This window comes from Carcharhinus amblyrhynchos, chromosome 4, assembly GCF_965287045.1.
Source record: "Carcharhinus amblyrhynchos chromosome 4, sCarAmb.v2.hapA, whole genome shotgun sequence".
Lineage (NCBI taxonomy): Eukaryota > Metazoa > Chordata > Chondrichthyes > Carcharhiniformes > Carcharhinidae > Carcharhinus > Carcharhinus amblyrhynchos.
In genome coordinates, this window is record NC_137327.1 from 86,879,951 (window position 1) to 86,907,889 (window position 27,939).

General features: G+C 41.9%; 1 protein-coding gene across 3 annotated transcripts in view; it reads left to right on the top strand.

The window, feature by feature from the left end:
• The window catches only part of LOC145342168 (synaptotagmin-like protein 2), a 95,671-nt gene extending 67,732 nt beyond the window's left edge, over positions 1-27,939 (top strand). For all 3 annotated transcript variants that reach the window (XM_080187464.1, XM_080187466.1, XM_080187465.1), the window contains 10 exons: positions 4,828-4,875; positions 7,877-7,968; positions 9,440-9,541; positions 11,497-11,666; positions 12,160-12,262; positions 14,320-14,481; positions 16,437-16,515; positions 18,480-18,579; positions 19,422-19,627; positions 25,765-27,939. In XM_080187464.1, the coding sequence (XP_080043590.1) occupies positions 4,828-4,875; positions 7,877-7,968; positions 9,440-9,541; positions 11,497-11,666; positions 12,160-12,262; positions 14,320-14,481; positions 16,437-16,515; positions 18,480-18,579; positions 19,422-19,627; positions 25,765-25,910 (1,208 nt within the window). In that variant the 3' untranslated portion in view covers positions 25,911-27,939. The remainder of the gene's footprint in view (positions 1-4,827; positions 4,876-7,876; positions 7,969-9,439; positions 9,542-11,496; positions 11,667-12,159; positions 12,263-14,319; positions 14,482-16,436; positions 16,516-18,479; positions 18,580-19,421; positions 19,628-25,764) is intronic.

Below are 27,939 nucleotides of genomic sequence, written 5' to 3' on the forward strand. Positions count from 1 at the left end.
AAGGCAAGAGAGGATTAGGGAATGTAAATACAAGTAATGGAAGTCTGGAACTAGATTCTGTGCAGCGCTGATCTCTGAAAACAACAAAATTGCAGAGAGTGCAGGTTTGCTGCAAATGTTCAAAATGGAGTAGTATGAGTCCTTGTAAGAAGTAAGCATCTTGAATGAGAAGATAGGTGAGCCAGTGGAGCTGGCGTCACCAGTAAGTCTGTTAACCTGAAATTAAGTTAACCATATTTTTGGTCAGGGAAGAATTCCTCAGATTTTCTGTCAGGTTAAGTTCTAATCTGGGTTTTCACCATTCTTGGGGGTGGGTAGGCATGGATCTATGTGGGTGGGTATGTTTGTGGATATGGGTGGTTGTGGGTATGGATATATGTGAATTGGGTGAGTATGTGTAAGGTGTTTCTTTGTTGTATTGACTATTTAAAATTTTGTTGGTATGGTCTTCACTCTGGGGTTGATTCGTAAATTTGGTTATTTTGGTTTATGGTTCACCCACGGGGACTGTAACAATGTCATCTGTGCTTTGTGAAGGAGATACTCACAGAATTATGCAACTCTTACAGGCAAATCCGCAGCATTAGAATCAGGTAAAGACAGGAAGAACTGAGGCTGTGAAGTTGGCTGTGGCCATGAGTTTCTTTATGTTGGAGCAGGCAACATCTGTAACACCTCTCACTTTGCTATCTACTGGCGACTTGCACTCTTGCCAGAAGTGGAAAAATCATTGGGTTCTCTTTTGGCCAGAGAAAAGCAGACAGCATACTAGAATAACAGGCAACCCTGCGGTACAAGGTGCACATTTATGGCTTTGTGGGAGTAACATCTGTATCTGAAATGTATCCCAACTGCAAGGAGATCCACCTGTTGAATATACAGTTGGTGCATGATCAGGCTCAGCACATCATGCTGATGAATGCCTGCTAACCTGGCAGCAATTAAGATGCCTTCATTCTGTATCATTTTCCAATCTCCTCAGAATCGCCTCTAACTGGAGGCTGACTGCTGGGCGACAAGGCTATCTACTAAGCACCTGACTCATGACTCTGCTGTGCAACCCAGTGACCCATGGCTAGCACACTAAGAACCGTGCTGCGGAACAGGCTGATGAGTGTGGATTGATCTGGAGGAACCCTGTCATGTATATTAGAGCAGATGTCCTGCTATTTGCTGGTTTGCTATATCTGCATAACCTGGCCATCATTCTTATCTCCAGGGGTATTACCAGCAACTCAGGAAGAGGAAGAAGAGGCAATCAACACATTCCCTTTCCAGCCAGATTGTTAACAATTACTTCATCCAGTTACAACTCCATTGAAAACAACCCCAAATCTCCATTGTACAACAGTCAATCAAAGAACAAAGAAAATTACAGCACAGGAATAGGCCCTTTGGCCCTCCAAGCCTGCACCGACCATGCTGCCCAACTTAACTAAAACCCCCTACCCTTCCTGGGACCATATCCCTCTATTCTCATCCTATTCATGTATTTGTCAAGATGCCCCTTAAAAGTCATTACTTTTGCTTCAACTATCTCCCCTGGCAACGAGTTCCAGGCATCCGCTACTCTCTGTGTAAAAAAATCTGCCTCGTATTTCTCCATTAAACCTTGCCCCTTGCACCTTAAACCTATGCCCCCTAGTAATTGACTCTTCCACCCTGGGAGAAAGCTTCTGACTATCCGTGCTGTCCATGCCTCTCATAATCTTGCAGACTTCTATCAGGTCGCCCCGCAACCTCCGTCATTCCAGTGAGAACAAGCCAAGTTTCTCCAACCTTCTCCTCATAGCTAATGCCCTCCCTACCAGGCAACATCCTGGTAAATCTTTTCTGTACTCTCTCCAAAGCCTCCACATCCTTCTGGTAGCGTGGCAGCCAGAATTGAACACTATAAACTAAGGTTCTATAAAGCTGCAACATGACTTGCAAATTTTTAAACTCAATGCCCTGGCCAATGAAGGCAAGCATCTTACCATTTCTCTGTTACTAATGATCATAATGTTTTCTTGGCGAAAATACTGATATAAAACCCACATTGAATAATTATTCCAAATCAACTTTACCTAACAAACCGTCCAGTATTCTACACAAAAGTCAATCAGTTGCCCTTTTTCATTCCCTTAGCCTTTTTCAAGTATCTGCTTGGTCTAATGCTCCTTTATAGTGTCATCCCCGTGGTTGATTCGTGACTGGTGGAAAGCTGCTAACTCTTATTGGGAGAGACTACAGATGGCTTTGAAAGGTGACCTGGAGCAGCCCTGGGCTTTGGAGGCCTTGGTTTGGACTGCATCACCTCAGAATGGGTAGCAGCAGTCTGGGTAAACTGCCTGGGAGGCAAGGGCACTAATGGTTTGCAAATGTTCATATGGAGTTGGCCACCAATTCCACATTCGAAACTATGGACTTCAAGCTTCCTGCAGACACCTAGTGCCATATTGCTGCTGGATTCCTTTGTGCTCCTTGATAGTGATATTAATCTTTCCCAAAGGCCTGCCACTACACCAAATATTTCATTCCATGTGCCCGTCAGCCTTTTCCTGTGCACCACCCCATCAGACTCCTCAGCTGAGTCCCCTGCAGAATTTATGGCCTTCTAGAGAGCTGACACCTGGGCAACCCTTCCCCCTTACCTGGCTGCAGGTCCAGTAACTCAACATGTGGTGATAACACCACTACACTAATCTTTTAAATGTGTGCAGCACTAATACCTGAGCTGCTGGTTTAAAGTCTGAGATTGTGTGACTTCTCTTCATCAGTTACTGCTCCTTTTGCACCTCACTCTCCTGCACCAGTGTTTTGCCCACTTGATAGTTTTTGGATCTCTGAAAGGAGAAAGGCACAAGGTTAGGGATGTGATGAGGAGGCGAAGGAAAACGTTGAGGCCACTCCATTCCTTTTTACTTGTACCAAAACACTGCTGCACGTTTTGCACCAAAGCTTCCAACTCGGGTCAGGAGGGCAGCTCTTCAGGAATCTTTTCCGTCGAATAAAGCAACAGCACTAGCTGCTGTAAAGCGGTCAGTTGAAAAGTCAAGCCAGTCTGAGGAATCGGGGAGAAGGCAAGTTGCTAGGATGAGAGGTAGGGATCTGATGATTAATGGGAGTGAAGTGATGAGAGTTTGGGTGGTGGGAAGGGGGTAGAGAGGATAGATGGAGGTGGATAGTGTTATAGTTAGCCAGGAGTAGTTTTAATATTTCTAACATTTCCAGTGTAATTATTATGGTAGTACAGTCAGAGCCATCTGAAGTCTCCAATTTTAAATCAGAGTATTGGATGATTCCCAGCACAATGTAATTGAGTATCGGAAGCTTGAACTTACTGGGTGATTCGTGTGAATTGAAGTAGGGGCGCTCCCCCAGCACTTCTTTTGGGGTACCTCCTGAATATGATGTCCTGGAGATGAGCGGTTATGAGCCATAATGTTGTTTCTGTGCGATCACTTGCCATGCTCTCTGTTATGGTAAGTGATGGTGAGCAGCATCTAGACTGGGCTTTGAGGACACAGAATTTTAATTGGCCTTTGCTGATTGGATGTTGCTGCCTCCAATAATGCCCTGTAAGAGGGAGGATAATGTGTCATTGAGTGTTGTACAATATGTTTGGGTGAGTTGTCAATCACAGTTGAATTCTGGCACAGTAAGAAATATTGGTGTGAGGCTTGCAGCCATGCTCGCTATGAATGTTAGGTCTGAGTCGTGCGTGTTACAGACTATTGGTAGGTGAGTGAAAGGGAATGGTGAATGGAGTGGTGTGAGAGGAGGTGATAGCCTTGCAGTGTTATTGCTCGATTATTAATCCAGAAACTCAGCTAATGTTCTGGGGACCCAGGTTCGAATCCCGCCACAGCAGATGATGGAATTTGAATTCAATGAAAAAGAAATCTGGAATTTAAGAATCAACTGATGGCCACAAAACCATTGTTGATTGTCAAAAAAACTCATCTGGTTAACTAATGTCTGTGATCCTTCCTGGCCTGTGCTACATGTGGTTCACTCCAATCTGCTCTCCAAAGGCAACTAGTGATGGGCAATAAATGCTGGTCAGTCAGCAATGCCTATATCCCATGAATGAATAAAAAAAAGTAAGGATATGGCATTTAAAGATGCATTCACTTGTTTGTAGTACTTATGCTTCATGCATTGCATCCTGCTGCATGGGGCTAGACTGCTGGCATTGAAAATGAACATTATCTGCCCTCTCAGCCTTCTCAATATCTGTCTGGAAGGCCTCCTTGTTCCCTAAGGGAAGAGGATTTCTCCGTAGCAATGCCTCCACCAAGGCATCTAGAGCTACATCAAAAAAACCTTTAAAAGCCAGCCTGTTATGCCATTTCCACACTTCTTCCTGCTCAGGGACTCTTCTGTAGCAAGTTCCAGCACCTACTACAACCAGAATCTACCTCGCCATTAAATGGTGCAAGCCTTGAACAAACTCTGGTCCCTTGCTGAGGCATGTAACCACTCAGCAGTGTGTACAAGTGCTGGCTATACGCCACAATCATTTAAATCAGCAGGCAGTATAAAATTTACATCCTGTCTACATCACAACTAACAGACAAATTAATCAGCATTACAGTTTTCCTTTTCCCTGTTTTCCTGCTTTATCCAATTTGTTTTCCCTGCTTCCTTTGCAACACATACTGCCTGATTTTTTGAGTATTTCCAGCATTTTAGCATTTTTATTTCTGTTGTTTAGCATCTGCAGTGTTTTTCCTTATTTGCCTAAGCTGCTTACTCTGAGTCTGTTGGTTCTATTGGCACAGTGTGTGGATGTGTTCATCATTTTAATAACAGCCAGAATTCAGTTTTGTTTTCTCTTTACAGGAGAAACCATCGCTTCTTCAGTGATTGAGAATGAAATGAAAGAAGAGGGTGAGGAATTAATCATTAAAATGTAGTAAAGTTTTGTTTTTCAATCTTTATCCACAAATTAACCACATCGGGAACTCTGTATGATTTGCTGAATTCTGTGATATTCTTTCAGCTGAGTGTGGAAGTGGTGTCTGAAGTGTATAGCCTCTCCTTCCTCTTTCTGACAACATTGTAATGTGCTTTACCAGAGGCAAAACAGGATTCAAGAATACTAAGTGCATGCTTTCTCTCTGACTTTGCAATTAACTCTGGGTCCTCCTTGCATGTTAATTCTCCAGTGCTAATACCAATTTAGCATTGGTATTACCTGTGTCTAATTGAGAATGAATGATGCTGAAAGTCTTCTGCGAATATGCTATGATGTGGAGATTCCGGTGTTGGACTGCAGTTAATAAATGCACTGGGGTGCATTTATGCTAAACATCAATGCTTAAGTTGGTTTTTAAGGATGGTCTAATAAATAGTGACCAGGGATTTGCATGTGGCAAAGCATTCACTGTGGAGTAAGTCTTGCCAAGTGACTTGGAGCCATAACTTCCTGGCTCCCAAGCATCACACATGGGAAGTACACCATCTCAGAAGCTTTCAGGTAAGGATTTACTCTGAAATTATCCAGAAGGGACAACTTCCCCATGACAATTGCACTGGGCTGGGAATCACCAACGAAGAAATTGAAATCGTTGGCTGGAATTCTCTGATGTCATACACCCCATCGCTGTTGCCAGTGAGAACAGCGAATTTGGCATTCAGCCAAATCTTCACTCACTGCAGTGGGACTGGAAAATCACAGTCGCTGACAAGGTCAGAAAATTCTGATCACTAACTCCAGATGGTTCTGCCAGTTTTACATTCATAGTTGCTCTGAAAGAGTTGGAAGCAGATAAAACACTTCTGACTTCAGAATAACTACTTTAAACACCCAAAATGAGACCCACATGGTAGACTCACACACATCCCCAATTAAGCCCCCCCGCCTGCATGAAATTCTCCACCAAGTTCCCAATCAGACCCAAGTGACACCCCCTTCACACCCACCTGCAAAGCAAATGACACCCACCCCAACCCGGCCATGCATCTGCGTGCACCACCCCACAATGATGTCCAAATCCCCCCACTCGCATCCCATTCTCCCATTAATTTAGAAACTTATCTTCTCCCTTTCAATGGGACCTTTAAAATCCCAGCTAGTGCTGCCAAAAAAATGGGCGCATGTCCTCTTGTTTAAATGGGGTTTAAATGATGATGTGAGTAACAAAATATGACAAACAATAGAACTCGCCATGGGGGAAAAAAAAATTTGGGAATCCTGTTAACTGATTAATTAGTAGATTAACATTTGTACTTCGCCACTGGAGTCATGGGCACACTTTGCTTCTTCAGGTTGGGCGAGGTGGGCACTTTCTGTTTCAAGTGCATGTAAGTTGGTAAGGAGTGTCAATCCACCACTGATTACCACTCCAAGGAAGTTACAGCCTCTAATGATTTCTCTGCTGCAAATTTCACACCTATTTATGCGCAGTGGTACTGTAACTGATGGTAGTGTTCTTTATTCCAGCTCCATGCTGTCAATGCCCCGTAATGCCATCAAGCTGTCCAAGCAGCCAATTATGTTAAAGGATTTTCACAGACACCCAAACAGGAAACAAAAAGCAACAAGATAAAATCACTACAATTGTTCACTTGGAGCAAATTAAAGATTAGTACACTCACATGAAGTGAAGGTAGAAGCTAAAATATTCTGAAGAAACTGATTAAAATATATTCTTTTAAAAATATGTTAATCTACTAATTAATCAGTTAACAGGACTCCCAAATGTTTTTTTCCAAGGCCAGTTCTATTGTTTGTCATATTTTATTAATCACATCATCATTTAAACCCCGTTTAACGCAATTTTTTTAAGATGTTTCCAACGGCAATGTGGGAGCAGCAGGAAAGTTGACATTTTCATAGATTTGAACAAATGCAAGCTGTGGAGTGATCCACAGCACAACCTGTATTGGAGCAATGAATGACCGATTGAAACTTCAGAATTCCGTAATCTGTACTTGGCTTGCACCCTGAAGTTGCAATCAATTTCAGGGGGGGGTAATGACCATTGACCACTTGCCACAGGCACAAAACACAGCCTGATATCTTCCACTGGCATCCAGTGATTAAGTGTGGCATAGTTGGCAGCATGGTAGTTAACATTGCTGCCCCACAGTTCCAGGGACCCGGGTTCAATCCCGGTTTCAGGTCGCTGTCTGCATGGAGTCTGCAAGACTCCGTACTGTCCATGCAGAGTCTGCATGGGTTTCCTCTGGGTGCTCCAGTTCACTCCCACACGCCAAAGATATGGAAGTTAGATGGATTGGCCATGCTAAGTTGTCCCTTAGTGTCCACAGATGTGCAGGTTAGGGGAATTACCAGGGTAAATAGGTGGGGTTACATTTGGAGAGTCGGTGCAGACTTAATGGGCTGAATGGCCTCATTGTTCACTGTAGAGATTCCATGGCGTTTAATTGCTAATGGGACTATTTTTAAAGTAAGAGATTTTAGATTGTGGTGCTCTGCTAGGCAACTGGCGGTGGAAAGCTACTGAATTCAATAATAGAATGAAAACGTACAAACAGTTACAGGAGGAGTTACTGAACCTTCAGAATAAAGAGTCAGTAAGGATCAACCACAAGTGGGTTGCACTCAGCACTCATTTTCTGTTGCTTGCAATGTCTACCAATCAGCAAGAGTTTCTGCATCCTATATCCTTAATTTCAGTTTTGTGTTTTTAAATAAAATATTTGTAGGGCAGAGGTTTCGGCTGTGCTAAACTGTGTATGAATGAATTTCCATCAAGCTTTTTTAAAAATTGGTATTTAATGACTTTGTTAGGGTTATGTACAAGGTTACATTTAAGGATGACTTTGAAATGCACTAGAAGTTGTTGTTTAGACTATTATTACAGCTTATTCCTTGCATGTCAGAAGGAGTTCTATATTTTAATGTCAAAATCTGCTCTTCCAGCTAATGTCAAAGCACCTGTTGTAAACCTTCCAACTGTGGAACACGCAAGAGTGAAGGAGCTGAGCAAATCTGTTCCTTTGCTCATGACTGAGGTAATGTCCCTGTGAGCAGGAAATGTGCATTCAGAATGAGAGCTGGTTGTATAAATTAGATGAAAAAAAATTAATTCCACCCCATGCACCCCCCCACCCCCCGCCCAAAAAATACAATGGGCTGTTGAGTAGTAATGGGTGAGTTTGGTGATTTAAAAAAAATACCAATCTTTATGTTAATTATATTTGTGTGAGTTCCTTCAGTGATGGTAAGATAATAATACAGTCACAAAGTCTAACGTATTTAAAGTTTAATCCTCCAAATAAAGTAAAGCACTTAAAAATTAAGTGAAACTGATTCAGAGAGGTATGATTTATTGTCAATACAGATCAATTGTCCTGAATTAAAATTTCAGTGGGAAAAGTTATGGTGAAGATGACTTCAACTTGCTATGTTATTTCCCATAGGGTTTCAAACTTTTTATTCAGTGTCACTGGACCAACTTTGTTTAAGTCTGCACAGTAACATATATGGAGTTTTTCAAAGCTTGTGGTTGGGTAAGCGTACAGGTGCTTACCTTGCCTTGGAAGGCCAGCAATGGGATCCAATGGAGAAGGCAAATACATTAAATTTTGTAGATTAACCTCTACTATTCCTTAAAATACACATTGCTCCTTTCATGTCACCTAACACTTCCTCTGCAATGTAGTTAGAATTTACTGTATGCAGCCTCCATTGCAGAAGTTGCTTCCAAAACCCTCTTCAATAGAAAAATTTGTTTTTTTTTCTCACAACTGACTTAAGCCTCTCTGTCCAAGTCTTGAACGTTGCTTCCATTACTGAGGTGAATCTTCTAATACCAGTCTCTCATTTCCAGTTAATATGACTGTCCTATTTTTGAGAGACTAAACTGAGATTTCAATTTGCATGTTCAACTGGAAGTTAAACATCCCATAGCATTATTTGAGCAATAAGTTGGATTGGCAAATATTTCACCCTTGACTAAACAATTAAAAAGCAATGCAATTTTCATTGATCCCATGACTAATCAGGGAGCATTGATGAGGTAGAATGATTGTTGTATTTCCTTACATAACAGAACAATTGTATTTCCAAAACAATTCATTGTATGACGTATGCAGATCTGCTAACTTTGAGTTGCTTTGGTATTGTGGAATACTAAGCTAGCATGGTTGATTCCTAATACAAGCGATGTGCTGTTGGCTACATCTCAAAGATAAGCCTTCAGAAAGACCTATTGTTTTCTCCCATTTAGATCTTCCTAGTAGCCAGCCTAAGTGAAGCCACGGCATTTTAAGCTGACCAAACCAGTGTGCTGAGCATTAGTGAGGCCTGTTTAGGCAATAAAAGGGACACAAGAATTTTAAAAATTCTTTAAATAATGTGTTGAGAAGGAAAGGAAAAATAAGTGTAGACGTATTTTGCCCTGCCTAATGATTAAACATCTTGCTTATTTTTGTGTGATTCGAAGCTGAATTACCTTTTATATTTCTGGCCTTATTTTGACAGAGTGAATCAGATTCTGCTTCTGAGGTCAGCTTCAACGTTGGGTGGCACAGGAAGAGTCCCAGTGATGCCAGCCACTCCTCAGATATGGCATCTGTATCTTCGGTATGAATTTATTTGTAAGCAGGAAACAAAATCTTGGAATAGTTTAAGCCTGTGCTTATTGGGATGCTACATAAAATTATTCTAGTACATGTTATATGTATATTTGTATAAAAATTGAAATCCCTCTGACATCCTGAATATTCTGCTGAGTGACACTGTAAGCTCTATTGGCTATGGCTCACCAGGGCCTCTGTTTATCCTGTTTGTTGTCAATGACAATTGAATATCATTGAATGTTTTGAGTTTGCATCTGCTAGAGGCAGTAGTGGAACCAGTCAGCAGCCAAGTACTCAGTGATTCAGGAAGATCTTGGAGTACATTGATGCCACTGGCTGAGAAACAGCTGAATGAGCACACATTTATTTGGACTACAGGGCTCATACCTGACCCTGTCTGGTGATTTGGCTTATTTTTCCCAGGGTGGAACATAAACAAATCCGCCTGCGAATTACTTTACTGAGTGCTGCTGGAGGAATCCTGTGCGCACAGAAAGATCATTGTCAATAAGAATTTTGGAATGAATGCAAAGCAGATGCTGGAAAGCTTGCTCACTTTGTGTCACTGGTGAATGAGTGTTGGCCATGATGTGGAGATGCCGGATAGAAATTTGATGTCTGTGTCAATATATGCAATCTCCTTGGAGATCCTCTCCACTTGGAGCTGGCAGTTTGCAGTGTTGATGGTAGCCATGATGTGGAGATGCTGGATAGAAATGGGTGTTGGCCAGTGTCTGGCTAGCATGGTTGTGAGTGAGTTTCAAACCTTGAAAGCAAGGAACTCCCCTGCCTGTCAAATGTGGAATAACCTGAGTGAAGTGTTTGTATAGGCCATTTGCTAACTTTTAGAGGAATTTATATTGCCATTCTTCCACTTTTCTGTTAGTGCTTAATGTGAACGTTGAACACTACAAGCTTGTAATTAGCATTATGTAGTTTCCTTTAGTTGTAATTACTGACCAGTAAATCCTGTAAAATAATGAAATAAACTTGTATACAAGTGTCCCATATTAAGTTGGCCCATATGTTATGCATGACAAACATCAGTGTCTGACTTTGACGGACAGTATTGCTGGGCTCTGTGAATGACTGCAAGCATTCCATGAATACCCTTCGCCCTGTACCCACCACCTGCCTATTCATACTATCTAACTCCTCCTGAGTCTATTGGTTAATGCAGCAGACCAATCCTGTTCTTACTCTTCTTGTACACCTAACACAAATGACCTGGAATATTGATCCTGTACACTGGAGGAGAGGAAGGGAAGTATCTTGAATTGCTTGGAAGAGTTATTCAATAATATTTTCTTGCAAAACTTTGAAGTCTTTCTTTGAAGCATGCCCCTCAGACTGTCCAAAATGCATCCAGCATTTTGAGTCTTCAGTACTGGGATTTCCCCATTTAGGTTGCGTGTTTGTTATTTTCCTTGAACTACCAGCAAAAGAACATTACCTAACCCTGCTAATGCATAATTGTGAAACTTTTGGTTCTTGGATGTCCACCCTACTCTTGAATTATCTGAGGTTAGTTGTTTGGCTATGCAACAAAACTAGAACATACCTTCTAAGTTTTCTTTTGCTTCTAGTAGTGTCAAAACATTAGTGGTGCCTGTTCTACTGGTAACACAAATAATAATTGGCTAAAGTTCTGTTCGTTTAACGTAATATTAATTAATATATTCATAAATAATATTCTTGATGTTTCTAGCTAAAAGTTTGCTTATAAGTTTTGAGATATGCTTCCTGGTTATGTGTAGATTATTTGAAGAAGAATTTTACTGCCTTGTGGATTAAGAATATCTCAATACCAAAATTATGTTTTTCCCTTCCTTTTGTCACCATTCCATGTAACAGTGGTGAATATAACAATTCTGTGTACCCTGTGCACATGTATCTGTTAACCTGTCTGGTGTTATGATGGTTTAATTAGAAGTAATTGTCTATGAATGCCACCTTCAGGTGAGTGGAAGTATCATGAGTGTCTACAGTGGTGATTTCGGCAGCATTGATGCCCAGGGATCAGTTCAGTTCGCTTTGGATTACAACGAGAAGAATAAAGAGTTCCAAATTTATGTGTGTCAGTGTAAGGATCTGGCAGTAGTGGATGAAAAGAAAGGTCGGACTGATGCGTAAGTCAATAATTTTCTAGCTTATTTTTTGTTTTCTGAAACCAGCACTTCTTCCCCATGCCCCCACCCCACCTTTACTCTCAAAACAGATTTTATTTTAAAGATATTATATCTATGCAAGTAAAATAAATCATTGGAACATTATTGTGTAATTTTCCTGGGATATTCAACTTTGAAGAAACTACTGGTTTTCTATCCCTGGTTGACATCCACACACTGATTCTCAGATTGAGACTTTTTTGATGACTTTATCCACCCCTTTTTCCTTTCCCTTGCATAGAAACATGTCTTGCTCTCACCTAGTTTAAACCACTTTTTCTTGGCAAAGCTGAGATTAAACCTCCCTGGTCTTTTATGGGTCATTTGTGCTATCAAATACCACTAATGTGGGGGAGAAAGGCTGAGAAAGTTTTTTTATCATTGTATCAATGTTTGAAAGGCCATGTTGTATCATGGATTGAACAGTTGAAGCATGTTGTTTGGGTAATTGCAGATATGTTAAGACCTACTTGCTCCCAGACAAGGCACGCATGGGCAAGAGAAAGACCTCTGTCAAGAGGAGAAACATTAATCCACTTTACAATGAAATATTGAAGGTATGGCGGTGATATTTGCATTCCTTTGCATTAATTTGAGTACTGTGGATATCTTTCAATGCCTAGAGATTAAATAGAAACCTCATTCCTAAAATTCTTCTGTGATTAGACCAGCTTTGCCAGAAGAAAATTCTTCACATGCCAAAACCATATCAGTCAGCAGTGTTTGTTTACCAATGTGCAACAGTATTATGTTTGCCATTAACTTTTGTTGCAGTCCAGGATGTGAGCACGTATCCTCTTATCATTAATCCTTCAAGATGAAGATGATTATGTTCATCAACTGGACTGTTGTTAGGGTTCCAGTGGGTACATGGGTGACTTCCAAGTTTGATCTAGGCATTCTATGTTAACAATGAAATACAGTAACAAGGAGGTCGTGCACTGTCTAAGCTGCCACCTTGTCAGTAGAACATTAAATTAAGTCTGTCTATTTAGGATAATTTTAAAGATCCTGGAGACCAACTTGAAGAAGAGCGAAGAGTTCTGAGTCACATGCATTTATTTTCTGATTCATTGATCTCCTCCTTTACTATTTGTGGCATCTTGTGTGTAAATTGCCTCCCATATTTGCCTACATAATATGGACCACTTCAAAATTTTGAATGTGAATTTTTTTTTATAATCTCCCTCCCTCTCATCCATTCTTAAGTCCTAGCTAGCACATCCTAGGCTCTGAGGTTAATTTTTCCATTTTTCTTCAAATTTCCTTTTGTCTGTCTATCATGGTGTAAACATTAACATTCCTTAACATTAACAGATTGCTTTTCTCCTCAGGGAGCACCTGTAGCTTTCTTAGCCATATACTGCTCTGAGTGCTGGAAGTTAAAGGCCATGAGGTGTAAAGTTGTCTTGAGCAGTGGTACAAACAAGTGTCTGTGGTCGAACAATCTCATTCTTGACTGTCCTTCCATGGAAGCTGATTGCCTCAAATGCACAGTTGTTCAAAAAGGGAATTATTGTACCTTTAGCTGAGGTTTATCTTAAAGGTATATATGACTCTTTGGAAGAATCTTCCAATAGTTTGCCGCATCTGAGTCTTAGGCCACTGATGGGCCAATTTACCTGCATGGGATCTTCATGAATAACTTGTCTGTATTAACCGTTTTGAGGAGTGGAGCAAATTTTGCATCAAGAGTTTTCAGGTTAAGTGCAGCACAAGTTCTTCTACAATGTTGTGCAGACTCTTGTGTACAGATTGATCTCAATGACTGCTAGCCGCAAAGGATGATGGTAATTATACAGGTAGTTTCCAGGTGCTATTATAGAGCTTGTAGGATGGGATCAGATGATTGCAGAGTTATGTACCTTCATCTCAGTGAGAGGTTTGGGAATAGAAATTTGGGCCATTGCACAAAAGGCCACAATCAAATCAGTCAATGGAATGAAATATCAGGTACTGATGTTGATCTGATGCCACATGTTTTGTGCCATTGCCAGTCAATTATTCCTTATTAATTCCCTATTAAAATGTCATCTAAACTTTCGTCCTGCCAATAGATGTCAATTCAATAACATGCACTACGTTTGTGCGACCATTTCATTTTTTTTCTCCAGCAATCATGATGGGTTGTCTACATGGCATTTCCAATTGTGCTCTGACTATGCCAAATTCCACAATTTTATGTTGTGCACTCTGCAAGACACACACAGTTGACAACTACTGTGTCTGATTTCGCTTGCCAGTAATAGAGCTCAATTTTTATTGATTCTGTCTGACCTAGAATTGTATCTTGACAGCAAAGATTTGAGAGGAAAAGAAGACTGCTGTTTACATAGCAGATTTCATATCTTTGGGTAGTCCCAAAACATTTTGCAGTTTATGAATTATTTTTGAAATGTAGTCCCTATTTCAAAAGCATGATGGTGAATTTGTACTTCTATAGACAGCGGTGGAATAAATTTCCTTTATGATATAATTGATTGAAGGAATCATTGATTAAGACTTTGAAAAATATCAGTGCTTTATTTAATTGCACCAAGCCACCAGGCAAATAAATTGAATTTATACGACCATCTCTGTTGTGGTAATTACTTTTTATTCCCCTCCCACACAGTATAAAATTGAGAAGAGTGTTCTGCTAATCCAAAAACTCAATCTATCTGTCTGGCACAATGATACTTTGGGCCGAAACAGTTTTCTGGGAGAGGTGGATGTGGACTTGGCCAGCTGGGACTGGAGTAACCGAGAACTCAACTGGTATCTTCTCAAATCGAGAGTAAGTAAATCATGCTGCAAACCTGACGGTAATCCTGATGGAGATCCTCACTGCAGCCTTTTTTGCAAAACGCTTCTTTTGGAATGGCAGGTAGCAATGATGAGTGTGTTCAATTTCAGTAACCAAAATTGCAAAGATTTGAATAATGCAAAACCTACCACATTAGCTATCAGGATATAGGATCCAGGCATCAGATTCACTGTCCCCACTCCCCTCCTCATAGCACATAGATACCAAAAGGGCCACTTTTTCTTCTCATCTCTTCGGCTCTAACCAAAGACTTTGTCTTTAGCATTACCATTTTGGAAAATCCTGTTTCCCTGAAGGCTGGATTATTGAAAAAATAACAGATATTTCATTCATTTTGCTGGTTTTCTTCACAGTACAAAGTAGGACTGCCTCTGGAATGAAATTGGAGATTATAATAAATGCAAGTGGAGACTCATTTATTGGAACAAGATTGTTGCTGAATGCAGTCACTTAATGTGCTGCCATCAGCAAAATGTGACCAAGCCAATCCACCCCCCTCCCCCCCACCTTCTGAAAATTCCTTTTCTGTGAGATTATTAGCAACCTGCTAGGCAAAGGAAATTAAAAAGCTCAATTTGCAAGTGCAAATCTAACTAGACAGCTGGTACAGCAAGTAATGGTTCATTGTGTTCTTATTTGTAACAAATTGAATTAATTAATTAAAGAATGTGGATAGGTGAAAGAGAACTTTAAGTACTACCTTTGACCCTAGCGTTATACAATTAAGCAGTGTTCTTTAAGATGTCTTGGCTGAAGTCCTACATTGCACCCAAAAAGAAAGGTCTTCAACTATAACACCTGAGCAGTAACCCAGAAACTAGATCACATGTGAAGGCAAAATAATGCATTCAGTCCAAAAATTGGTTCAGAGCTGCCTTGGGTTGATGTGCATTGCAGCACAAATGATTGTGATTAGTCATTGTGATTGTGTAATCTTTGGGTGAAGCTGGCTAGGTATGCAGTGGTAAGATTTTTTTTCAACATAACATACAGTCCCCATTTTAACCATGGACATTCTGTCCCTATTTTCATTTACTTACAGTTTGTTAGTCCTTTCCCAAAGTTCTGACTTTGGGAAAGAGATAATTTGGTTTGATTCATGCTTCAAAAGAAAAGGTTTGTTCCATGTTTGCCGACTTATGGACATGCAGTGCCACCACAGACGACCAACACAGCCGCTACTGCTTGCTTCAGTGCTCTCGATGGAAAAAAAACACACAGCTAGCACTATGTGAACAAAATGTTCTCCCGTGGAGTTTCTCTGCAGTATACCTGGGGTGGATTGTTGCCTCCCCTCTTGCCAGTGGGACATTCCGTTCCTGCCAAAGTCCATGGAATTTGCTACATTTTACTGCCCAGCCCTCACACTGCAAATGGGCCCTGAAATTCTGCTCCTGGAAGTTTTCAAAATTGTCAAAAAGGGTTACAATGCTGCCACTAGTGGTAGGAAGGTGTCATTAAGGTGCCAAATTTAAGCAGATAATTTCAATTCAAATTGTGGATGTGGAGATTTAAAATGGGTGGGGGCTGAGGGAGTTGACCAACATGTGGCAAACTTGAAAACAGAAAGTAAACATGTGTAGTTGGAATTTGTATGTGTGAAAGTTATCAAATATAAGGATTTTTAAACTACATTCATTACTATTCAGAAGGCAAAGTCAAGGATACATTGCACATTTTACAGTTCCTTTTTCTAAAACAAAATATCACACCAGTGAATATTTTGATTGGAAAGGAAGAAATGATGGAATTTTCAATCAATAATTCTGTAGTGACAATGCTGTTTTCCTATATACTTTTCTGCAAGGGATAAGATTTCTATCCTGATTAGGTATTTTTTTCCACTGATTATCAAATAAGCAAACTATGACTGAATGGATCACTTTGTGTACAACTTTAAATTTTTAAAAAACTTTCTTTTGCAGAGTCCTGCTGTGGGAGTTGGAATAGATCACAGAGGGGAAATAAACCTTGCCATCAAATATGTACCACCGGGTGCTTTAGGTAAAAATCGATCCATCTTCAAAGATGCTTGTCAGTATGGTCCAGCAAAGACCATATAAATTCCAATGATATTGTCCCCTATTCTACAGTTTGGGTCCCCCTTCTCAAGGTGGCTGAGATTGATCAATGTATATCCTTTCCAAATTGTTGCCTTGTCTCTTTTTGTGTGCAGCCTCCAGTGAATGCTGCAAAAACACAAACCTGTCTTCTAGCATTCTAAGACACAGTCACATTGCAAAATGCTGATAGCAACTGGGACTTTCAGCTCCATTTTCTGTAAGATTTCCCATGCCTTCAGATTTCCTTTGGATGCAAAGAAGCCCAGTTCCTTTGTATCCACCTACTTTGTATGCAAAGGAATACTTTGTTCCCCCAGTTCCCAGGAAGACTTTGTATACTTTGTATGCAGAGGAACCCAGCATGGCCAATCAACCTAACCTAATATAATTCTTCAATTCCGCTTAATAATTTTAATTTACACCTCCGCTTTTCAAAGTAGATATATTTAGAACTATAGAACACTACAGCTCAAACAGGCATTTTGGCTGTGCCAAACCATTTTTCTGCCCAGTCCCACTGACCTGCAACTGGACCATATCCTTCCACACCCCTCTCATCCATGTACCTGTCCAAATTTTTCTTAAATGTTAAAAGTGAGCTCGCATTTACCACTTCATCTGGCAGCTCATTCCTTACTCCCACCACTCTGTGTTAAGAAGCCCCCCCCCCAATATTCCCTTTAAACTTTTCACCCTTAACCCATGTCCTCTAGTTTTTTCTCCCCTAGCCTCAATAGAAAATGCCTGCTTGCATTCACTTTATCTATACCCATCGTAATTTTATATACCTCTATCAAATCTCCCCTAATTCTTCTACACTCCAGGGAATAAAGTTCTAACCTATTCAACCTTTCTCTGTAACTCAGTTTCTCAAGTCCCAGCAACATCCTTGTAAACCTTCTCTGCACTCTTTCAACCTTATTAATATCCTTCCTGTAATAAAAAACTGCACACGATACTCTAAATTCGGCCTCATGAATGTCTTATACAACCTCACCATAACATTCCAACTCTTATATTCAGTACTTTGATTTATAAATGCCAATGTTCCAAAAGCACACTTTATGACCCTATCTACCTGTAACGCCACTTTTAGGGAATTATGTATCTGTACTCCCAGATCCCTCTGTTCTACTACACTCTTCAGTATCCTACCATTTTCATTTGTATGTTCTACCTTGGTTTGTCCTTCCAAAGTGCAATACCTCACACTTGTCTGCATTAAAGTCCATCTGCCATTTTTCAGCCCATTTCTCCAGCTGGTCCAAATCCCTCTGCAAGCTTTGAAAACCTTCCTCACTGTCCACTACTTCTCCAAACTTTGTATCATCAGCAAAGTTACTGATCCAATGTACCACATTATCATCCAGATCATTGCTATAGATGACAGACAACAATGGACCCAACACCGATCCCTGCAGCACACCACTAGTAACAGGCCTCCACTCAGAGAAGCAATCCTCCACTACAACTCTCTGGCTTCTTCCATTGAGCCAATGTCTAATCCAATTTACTACCTTTCCATGTTTACCTAGCGACTGAACCTTCCTAACCAACCTCCCATGCGGGACCTTGTCAAAAGCCTTACTGAAGTTCATGTAGACAACATCCACTGCCTTCCCTTCATCCACTTTCCTGGTAACCTCCTCAAAAAACTGGTTAAACATGACCTACCACACACAAAGCCATGTTGACTCTCCCTAATAAGTCCCTGTCCATCCAAGTATTTGTAGATCCGATCTCTTAGTAATCCTTCCAATAATTTACCTACTACTGATGTCAAACATACCAACCTATAATTTCCCAGATTACTTTCAGAACCTTTTTTAAACAATGGAACAACGTGAGCTATCAGCTATATTTAGTCTTGAAAGGATTAATTTGAGTTTATGTCTAATTTTTTAGGTGCTGGTGATCCACCCACTGGAGAGGTTCACATCTGGATGAAAAATGCCAGGGACTTGCCCCAGCTTCGATCATCTGGAGTAGATTCATTTGTGAAATGGTACTTTAATACCTATCTCAAATGTATACCCTGCAGAGACATCACTTCATTTTCAAATCCACAAGAGATTTGGGGGGATAGCAGAACTTTTTTTCTCATTGTCTTGTCTATTTCTTGTCATTCATAGAATCTCAGCCAGTGTCTGATTTGTCAGACTGAGAGTGGTCTCACCCACCAGTTGGAAAACTGGTGAGGAACCCCATCAGGTCTGTGGGGAAGGCCTGACTGAGTCAAGTGCTGTTCAGACACATGGATGGTCACCATTGAGCCTTCACCGGGATTAAGATACCTGGTGGTGGAAGCCTCACCCACTAAGCTGCCATCCAATCAGAGGCCAAGAACTCCTCATGCTTTCAGTGGGGGTGTTGACAGCTGGTGACAAGGCAACTACCAGAAGTCCAGGATTTTCTTGGCACCACGAATCAAAGGATCAAGGGTGAGTGGTGGGATAGGAGTCGGGGTGGGGGTCTGTGAGATGGGGCAATGTCTGAGGGTGCCTGTCACCCAGCCTCCACCCCCACCCCCACCCCCCCGTTCCCCTCCACCCACCCTTTCTGTTGCCAAAGCCTTTAACAGGCACTGAGTGCCAGTGTATGAGGTACACCTCTGCCCCTGGGCCACAGGCAAACCCAACAGGATGTTTTGGGCAGCCTTCAGAAGGCATGGGAAAGCCATGTGACTCCCATTTAATCCTGAGGCACCACCAACTTGTGGTGGAATCAGAAATGGTGTTGGTTGGCTCATTAATCTAAGTCCCCCTCCCCCCACCAAACCTCCACTATGACCACAATCTCTCCACCCTCCATGAGACTACTTTAACTCCCCTCATTATTTATCCTCAGTTACGTGCTTCCCGACACAAGTAAGAAGAGCTACCAGAAGACTCGGATTGTGAAGAAGGACACTAACCCTATTTATAACCACACTATTGTGTATGATGGCTTCAGACCAGAGGATCTTAAGGAAGCCTGTGTTGAGCTAACTGTATGGGACCATGAAAAGCTGACCAATCACTTTCTGGGTGGACTACGACTGGGCTTCGGCACTGGTAAATGCACATTTTTGGGCTTGTGGAATTTTCTTTTGAGGGCTGTAGTTTTCTGTGGCAAGGTGGTTGTCCTGGCTGTAGGTGCTGATTGACCAGTAAAGATAAAATAGCCATAGTCCCAGATGACCATAGGCTGCTTGCCCCCTCAAAGGGTGGGGACTGGTGGTGATTTAACCTGAGGATCATCATGTCACAGGCGAGCAGCAAGGTTGAGAAGGTGGCCCTTCATGAATAACCTCAGCTGGTACGGGAATTGAACCCACACTGCTGGCGTCACTCTGCGTCACTAACCAGCCATGCAGCCAACTGAAATGAGCAGTGCTGCTGCTGGGATTTTTGTCTGTATGGGCAATGACTGTCTCTTGTCAATGATGTTTATAAAGGACTCAAAGTAAAATGATGAACAGACAAGTACAGGGTGATTTTCTGACCTTGCCGTGCCTGGAGCAGATTGCACCAATCCCAAAAATTAGCATGTTGTTTTTGCACTTGGCGCCAAACAGTTTGCATACAAAGGGTGCAAGGTTGACTAACATATTTAAAGTTGCATTAACGTATGCTTAGCCCATTTGATGCCAGATTCTTCCAGCTCCCGGAATCTTCCAACCTTTGCTGCAGTACAAGACTAGTGAGAATCATTACTGCCCTCCACTAGCAGAGACCAGGTGCGAAGGCCATGCCAGGGGCTTTGGAGGCCATTGAAGCCCCCATGGTTGGCTACATGGCCGGAGCAGTGCCAAGGGAGTAGGCCCTGAGTGGGTGTGGAATCTGTGTGGGGGGCTATGACCGGGGGACTCTGGGGGCTGTGCAGGGGTGGAATTTGAAGGGAGGGCAAGTTGAGAGTCATGATGGAGGACGGTCATGATTGGGAGACCCACTGAGAGTGCCCCAACACTGGTGAGCTGTGTTGGGGAGGGGTGGGGAAACATGCCACTGATAAGGTGCGGGGGGGGCGGGGAGAGAGACGGTCTCCCATTGCACTGAAATCAGGGCACCCTTTCAAAATGGTGCTCAAGCGCTTTGCAATCAAGCTCATTGGTGTGTTTATTCCCCCGCCGCCCCCCAAACTGATGCACAATTTGCCACCCTCCCAAAAGAGATTGCAGTTCGGACTGGCACTGATTGCAATGGTTTTCTTGCCGTTAAGACACTTTTTTTTGCAGCAGAAAGCTTGTAATGTATGTTTTCCAGGTGGCTGTATGTTGAGGCAAGTTTGGGGGAGACTGGGCGGACAAGGATATGCATGGATTTGGAAATAAGGAAAACGATAAAGTAATTCACGGGATATTGCAGAAGGTCGAGGGACATGGAGTTGGGGGTAGGGTGTTAGCGTGGATAGAGGATTGGTTGTCAAATAGGAGGCAGAGAGTGGGGGTCAATGGGTGCTATTCGGATTGGCGGATGGTGACTAGTGGAGTACCCCAGGGGTCGGTTCTGGGGCCTCAGCTTTTTACCATTTATATAGATGATCTGGAGGAGGGAACCGAGTGTAGGGTGTCGAAATTTGCTGATGACACCAAGATTGGGGGAACGGCAAATTGTGCGGAGGGTGTGGAGAGTCTGCAAGAGGATCTAGATAGGCTGGGCGAATGGGCCAGGAAATGGCAAATGGAATTTAATGTTGGCAAGTGTGAGGTGGTCCACTTTGGTAGGAAGAATGGTAGGAAGGACTATTACTTACGTGGCGAAAAACTGCAGCAGGCGACGGTGCAGAGGGACCTCAGGGTCCTTGTGCATGAGTCGCAAAAACCCAGCTTGCAGGTGCAGCAGGTGGTCAGGAAGGCGAATGGGATGCTGGCCTTCATAGCGAGGGGGATTGAATATAAAAGTAGGGAGGTCTTGCTGCAGCTGTATAGGGCATTGGTGAGGCCGCAGCTGGAGTACTGTGTGCAGTTTTGGGCGCCGCACCTGCGCAAAGATATTTTGGCCGTGGAGGGAGTGCAGAGGAGGTTTACTAGGCTGATACCGGAGTTGAGGGGGTTGAGCTATGAGGAGAGGGTGAATAAACTGGGCTTGTACTCGTTAGAGTTTAGAAGAATGAGGGGAGATCTCATTGAGACGTATAAGATGATGAATGGGATGGATAGGATAGAGGTGGAGAGACTCTTCCCGCTCAAAAAAGACAGTAGGACTAGGGGGCACAGCCTCAAGATAAAAGGGGGGCGGTTTAGAACGGAGTTGAGGAGGAACTTCTTCACTCAAAGGGTGGTGAATCTCTGGAATTCTCTGCCCGTTGAAGTGGTGGAGGCTGCCTCGCTAAATATTTTTAAGACACGGGTTGATGGGTTTTTGATAAGAGAGGGGATTAAGGGTTATGGGGAGAGGGCGGGAAAGTGGAACTGAGCCACGACAGATCAGCCATGATCTTATTGAATGGCGGGGCAGGCTCAAAGGGCTAGATGGCCTACTCCTGCTCCTATTTCTTATGTTCTTATGATGGAATCAGTTCATAGCGTATTGTGCAAGAAAAAATTAGTCAATGGGCTTCTAAATGGCCTGTAGTTTGTGGACATAGTATCGGCAGCAAGGAGAGTTTTGTAGAAATTAACTCTTCAACGGCCATGTGGAAGGGGCAAGAAAGAAAGCGGACAATGTTTTGCAGATGAAGGGGAAAAGGAATAGGCTGGAATTGGAGCAGACAGGGGGCGGAGCATTGACCTCAAACAGGATATTATGGTTTCGGAACCAGTGAGGCCGTAAAATCCGACCCATAGCCTTTTTATGATTCAGAGGTGGGGCAGGAGGTTCTATTGAAGGTCAAGCTTTAGCCTAAGGGCGTCAGGGCTGAGATAGCAGCCAAACGGGATGGCAGAATTAAGGTTGGATGGGTGCTCAGGTAGAGAGAGAAGAAAATCTGCTTTATTCCTACGATCACCAATCTGGAGGAAACATCACCTTAAACAAATAATTGGAAAGGGTGATGCTACCATTGTAAAAAAAATGCTGCATTGCAATTGCAACGAGTCCCAAATATGTAAGCTAACTATTTTTGTGATAGCAACTCTGCCCATATAAATTCTGTTTATAATTCCTCATCCTGTGCATAGTCACTATGAACATTCATAAGTGATGCACATCTCTACTATAATTCCTGTTTACTTTATTGCTGTTAGAGTTGTGATTTATTGTGCCTAATGTTATCTATTGACATGGATAAATAAACATCCATATCTGCATGATCATCATGTAACTTTTGCAGTTACCATTCTGGACTGGGTATTATATACAGGAATGCTAATTTGTTAGAACTGCAGGTGCATAAAACAAAAACACAACTTCCACATCTTATAATACTGTGGAGCACATTTATACCACACACCTGTCAGCAGGAATCACCAATTCCTCATTTAGAGTCTCTCTAAATGTAATGCTTAATTTGACATTGCTTTGTAGTAAATATATAGATAGACAGCCTTTTGGCTAAGATCAAGTGTAGTTTGCTGATCCTGAGTTGTGCAATGTTGGTCTGACAAATTAGATGATCTCCTACAGGACAGCTTGGAGTCAGTGGACTGGTCAGTATTTAAAAAGTCTGTCACCAGCCTGAACAAGTACGCCAATACAGTAACTGACTTCATTAGTAAGTTTGTAGAAGAAGCAAATGTGCATGTTTCCCAACCGGAAACCATGAAAGAACACGGATATCCACTGCTTGCTGAAGTCCAAGTCTGTGGTATTCAAGTCAGGCGATCCTGACCTATACAAGAAAGTCAGATACAATCAAAGGAGATCTGTCAAAGCTGCCAAAAGTCAGTACCGGACAAAGCTAGAGTCCCAGACTAGCCACACAGAACCACGCCAACTATGTTAAGATCAGCAAGACATAACAGACTACAAGATGAAGGCATGTAAAATCACCGGCTCCAATGCATTTTACTCTCTTTTTGATCAAGAGGTCAGCGAAAGCATGCTCTCTATTCTGGAAACCTTGGATGAACCTATATCTGAGGTCACTACTGCAGATGTCAGAGCAGTTTTCTTGAAGGTCAGTCCACAGAAAGCAACTGGCCTGGATGGGGTATCCAGACAAGCACTCAGATCCTGCGCAGATCAGCTGGAAGGAGTATTCACAGGCATCTTCAACCTCTCTATCTGCTTCAAGAAGACAACCACCTTCCCAGTACCAAAGAAAAGCCAAGCAGTATGCCTTAATAACTATTGGCTGGTGGCTCTGACATCCATTATTACAAAGTCCTTCGAAAGGTTAGTTGTGGCACAAATCAATTCCAGCCTCCTGGACTGCCTGGATCCACTACAGTTTGCCTACCACCACAACAGGTCTCCAGCAGATGCCATTTCCCTGGCCCTGCATTCAATCCTGGAACACCTAGATAACAATGACGCCTATATCAGACTTCTATTTATTGACTACAGCTCAGCTTTCAACACCGCTATTCCTATGAAACTCAACTCCGTGGCCTGGGTCTCTGCTTATCCCTGTGACTGGATGCTGAACTTCCTAACCCACAGACCACAATCAGTTAGGACAGGCAAAAACGTCTTCTCCAAGATCATCCTCAACATCACAAGGCTGTATTCTGTCCCCTGCTGTACTACTTGTACACTTATGACTGTGTGGCCAAATTCCCCTCCAACTTGATTTTCAAGTTTGCTGATGACACCATCATAATGAGTCGGATCTCAAACAAGGAAGAGACAATACAGGAATAAGATAGAGAATCTGGTGAATTGGTCTGGTGACAATAATCTCTCCCTCAATGTCAACAAAACAAGTTCAGGAAGTGTAGAGGAGCATGTGCCCTTGTCTACATCAATGGGGACGAAATAGAAAGGGTCGAGAGCTTCAAGTTCTTTGGTGTCCGGATCACCAACAGCCTGTTCTGGTCCCCCCATGCTGACACTATAGTTAAGAAATTCCACCAACGCCTCTACTTTCTCAGGAAATTTGGCATGTCCACTACAACTCTTTTTACACCAATTTTTACAGACGCACCTTAGAAAGCATTCTTTTTGGTGTATCACAATTTGGTGTGGCTTCTGCTCTGCCCAAGACCGCAAGAAACTACAAAAGGTCTTGGATGTAGCCCAACCCATCACATAATCCAGCCTCCCATCCATTGACTCTTTACACTTACCGCTGCCTCAGAAAAGCAGCCAGCATAACATAGGACCCCATGCACCCCGGACGTTCTATTTTTCACCTTCTTTCATCAGGAAAATGATACAAAAGTCTGAGTTCACATACCAACCAACTCAAGAACAGCTTCTTCCCTGCTGCCATCAGACTTTTGAATGGACTTGCCTTGCATTAAGTTGATCTTTCTCTACACCCTAGCTATGATTACATTCTGCACTCTTATTTCCTCCTCTATGAAAGGTGTGGTCTGTTTGTATAGCACACAAAAACCAATACTTTTCACTGTATGCTAACACATGTGACAATAATAAATCAAATCAAATCCTACACTTGATAGAAGTCAATGAGGTTACACTAAGACTTCATTTGAAACAATTTTTTAAAATGCCATCTAGGCCTTTTGGCTCAGATGAAGCTCAGATCAGGCACTGGAGGGAGTGTAATGCCTCTCCCTATCAGCTTGGATCTTGTTGATGAACCCCAAGGCAGGAAAACTGGGGCCTATCTGGTCACCTTGGATCTGTAATGCCTCTCTCATAGGGACTTTGGATCAATTTGGTTTTTGATTGGGTCTAACTTAAAAAAATATATATATGGATAGACAGCTTTTCACTCCCTCCAATATATTGCTTTGAATTCTACTGTGGACTTTGGGATTCCAGTGTCATAATTGCCGCACAAGTGCACCAGCCTCCTAATTGACGGCCTTTCCTTTTCGCTGTCCTTTTTAAGGATGGTAAGTGGAATTTCAGTGTTGCTGGAATTTCAATGTTGGTGGCCCAGTCAAGGGGCTGGTGTCTCTGGAGCCTCAACAGCAGCAATTGGAGAAATTCCATATTGCTTGACTCGTCAATATTGCCTGTAGTTAACCTAGTTCCAATATGATCTCAAATAAGACCATTTTCTTCTGTGCCTAGTCTGTTATTTGAAATATTCCTGGTCATTGACACTCCCGTAAATGTAACAAAAAGTGATGTGCGTGTGTGCATAGTTGCTAGCGCGAGTAAACGTTCACATTGCTCTTGTTTATGTTTTGAAGGATATAGTTATGGAATCCCAGTAGAATGGATGGACTCCACAGAAGAAGAAATGGCTCTTTGGCAAGAAATGGTGTCCAGTCCCAATGAATGGATACCTGGGTCCTTGCTACTTCGGCCTCAACTGGGAGGCAAGAAGCTGAAATGAAATAGCACTTTGTGCAAAAAGACTCGACTGCCAAAATGTCATTTGTCTGTCAATCAATCAGCGACTGATAAATGCACTTAGTGGACTTGATAACATGTTTTTTTTTCCATTTTAAATATTTAACTTTCTGAAATGACTGAAATCTGTTGCCTTTGTAAACTTGAATCTTGAATTTCTTTTAAGGAAACCATTTCAAACGTTTGTACTAAAGACTTTGTATCCCAGCTTTGTCATTAAGTATCTATATTTTCATGGAAGTTTTCTCATGAGCCTTCCTTACATTCCCACTATTTTCTGTGAACCATCAGTGGGCCTCTTCCCTGATTATAGGTCTCAACAGTTACACTGGACATGTAACAGCATGAAACCTAGGGCCATTGATCTGATTTATTGAGTTTCAATCCTGAACATTCTCTTGTTGAAGTTAAAAAGAAGATTGCTGGAAATACTCAGCAAATCTGGTAGTACCTGTGGAGCTAAAAAAATGGAGTTACTGTTTCAGGATCAGGATCTTTGTCAGGTCACAAATTAAGGGGCATCGAACTGAAATGTTAACTTCTGTTTATCTCTCCAAGATTGTCTGAGCTGCTGAGCATTTCCAGCATTTTCTGTCAGTTCAATTTCCTGCATCCATAGATTGTCTTGTTCAAGGTATTTTCAGGAACATTCCAACACTTTGTACCAAAGCATGATGGAATGTATGTCTGTGTGTATCATTTCTCATTACAATGAGCTGCTGGATTTGGATATCCCACCCAGAAAGTTCTTGAGTGGGAAGCTAGCTAAATGAATAAGAACCTTTTCAGTCTTTGCATGCCTTCTGCTAAAATTTCTTGCCTTTTCTAACTGAACAGTTAGTGAAACTGAATTCCAGGGTTGGTTGCATTAAGCATTTGGTCCGTGAGCAGATCCGAAGAATTGCTGCACCAAGATGTGTCAGATACTGCTGCAAGTATTGGCGAAGTACTTAGCAGTAGCTTCTGTGCTGGATTGGGATTCACTGAACCATTAGTAATGTTGGAGAGTGGTCTTTCTATTGTATTTTGTTATAAGTGACTTTTCTGTATAGCTTTTACCTCCATTAGTGATTATTTGTAAGAAGTTTTTGCTGAGATTGTGCCAGTTCTTGTGCTTAAACTGATTCTATTGTATAGATTAATAGAGCATATTTAGCAAATTAGCTTTCTGCTCTGATTCTAAATGCCGTTACAGATATAACATCACTGATGTAGTTAAGAAAATAAATGCCATAGGAAAAGGCTATGTTAGGAAAGGATCATAAATAGAATCAGTTCATGAGTCATAACATCCAGCTGGCTAAAATGGGTTAGAGAAACACTACTGCACCTGGAGAGATGTAATGCTGTTACTACAGTAGAAATATAGCTCTAAATTGCCCAGTTAGATAATTGCTGTTTCGTTATCAAATTCAGTTGAAGATTTAGTTTTTGCTGGATTCCTTTCTGTTGTTTGTCGACCCTTTAAATATTTGGATTGTTCCCAGTGTTGCATAGCATCCCGAAATGTCCTTGTTTTATTATTGCAACATTAACAGAAAGGAGGCAAACAATGCTTTTTGTAAATGTTGAAGCTCCCCTCCGGTTGCATTGCCACCTCTTGTGTTTAGTCATGTATTGCTGTAAAGTGAACCAGTATTGCCTCTGCCGTATGTATCATGAGCCTCTTCATCTCATGGCAGGAATTCAAATTTGAAGCATTTCCTTCAGAACAGTGAATTGCTTGGGTGCACTTTATACACAGTGACCCTGCTTCATTCAGCGATACATGGTGATTGGGAACTTGGTGTGATGTTGCTTTAACGTTCTAATTGAAGTAGATGAAATGCCAGCCTAGTTTGTCTATCTCACAATGGTAATATTTATGCATTCCTTCCTCTTTTCCCCTCTCCATCTATGTTTAACAGCCCAATCAAGGACTAATTGAACATACAGCAATGAAAGACAGCAATATTGGATCCAACTGATTTTCTGGTTGATGGACTAGTTAGCTATTTACCACCCCCCCTCCC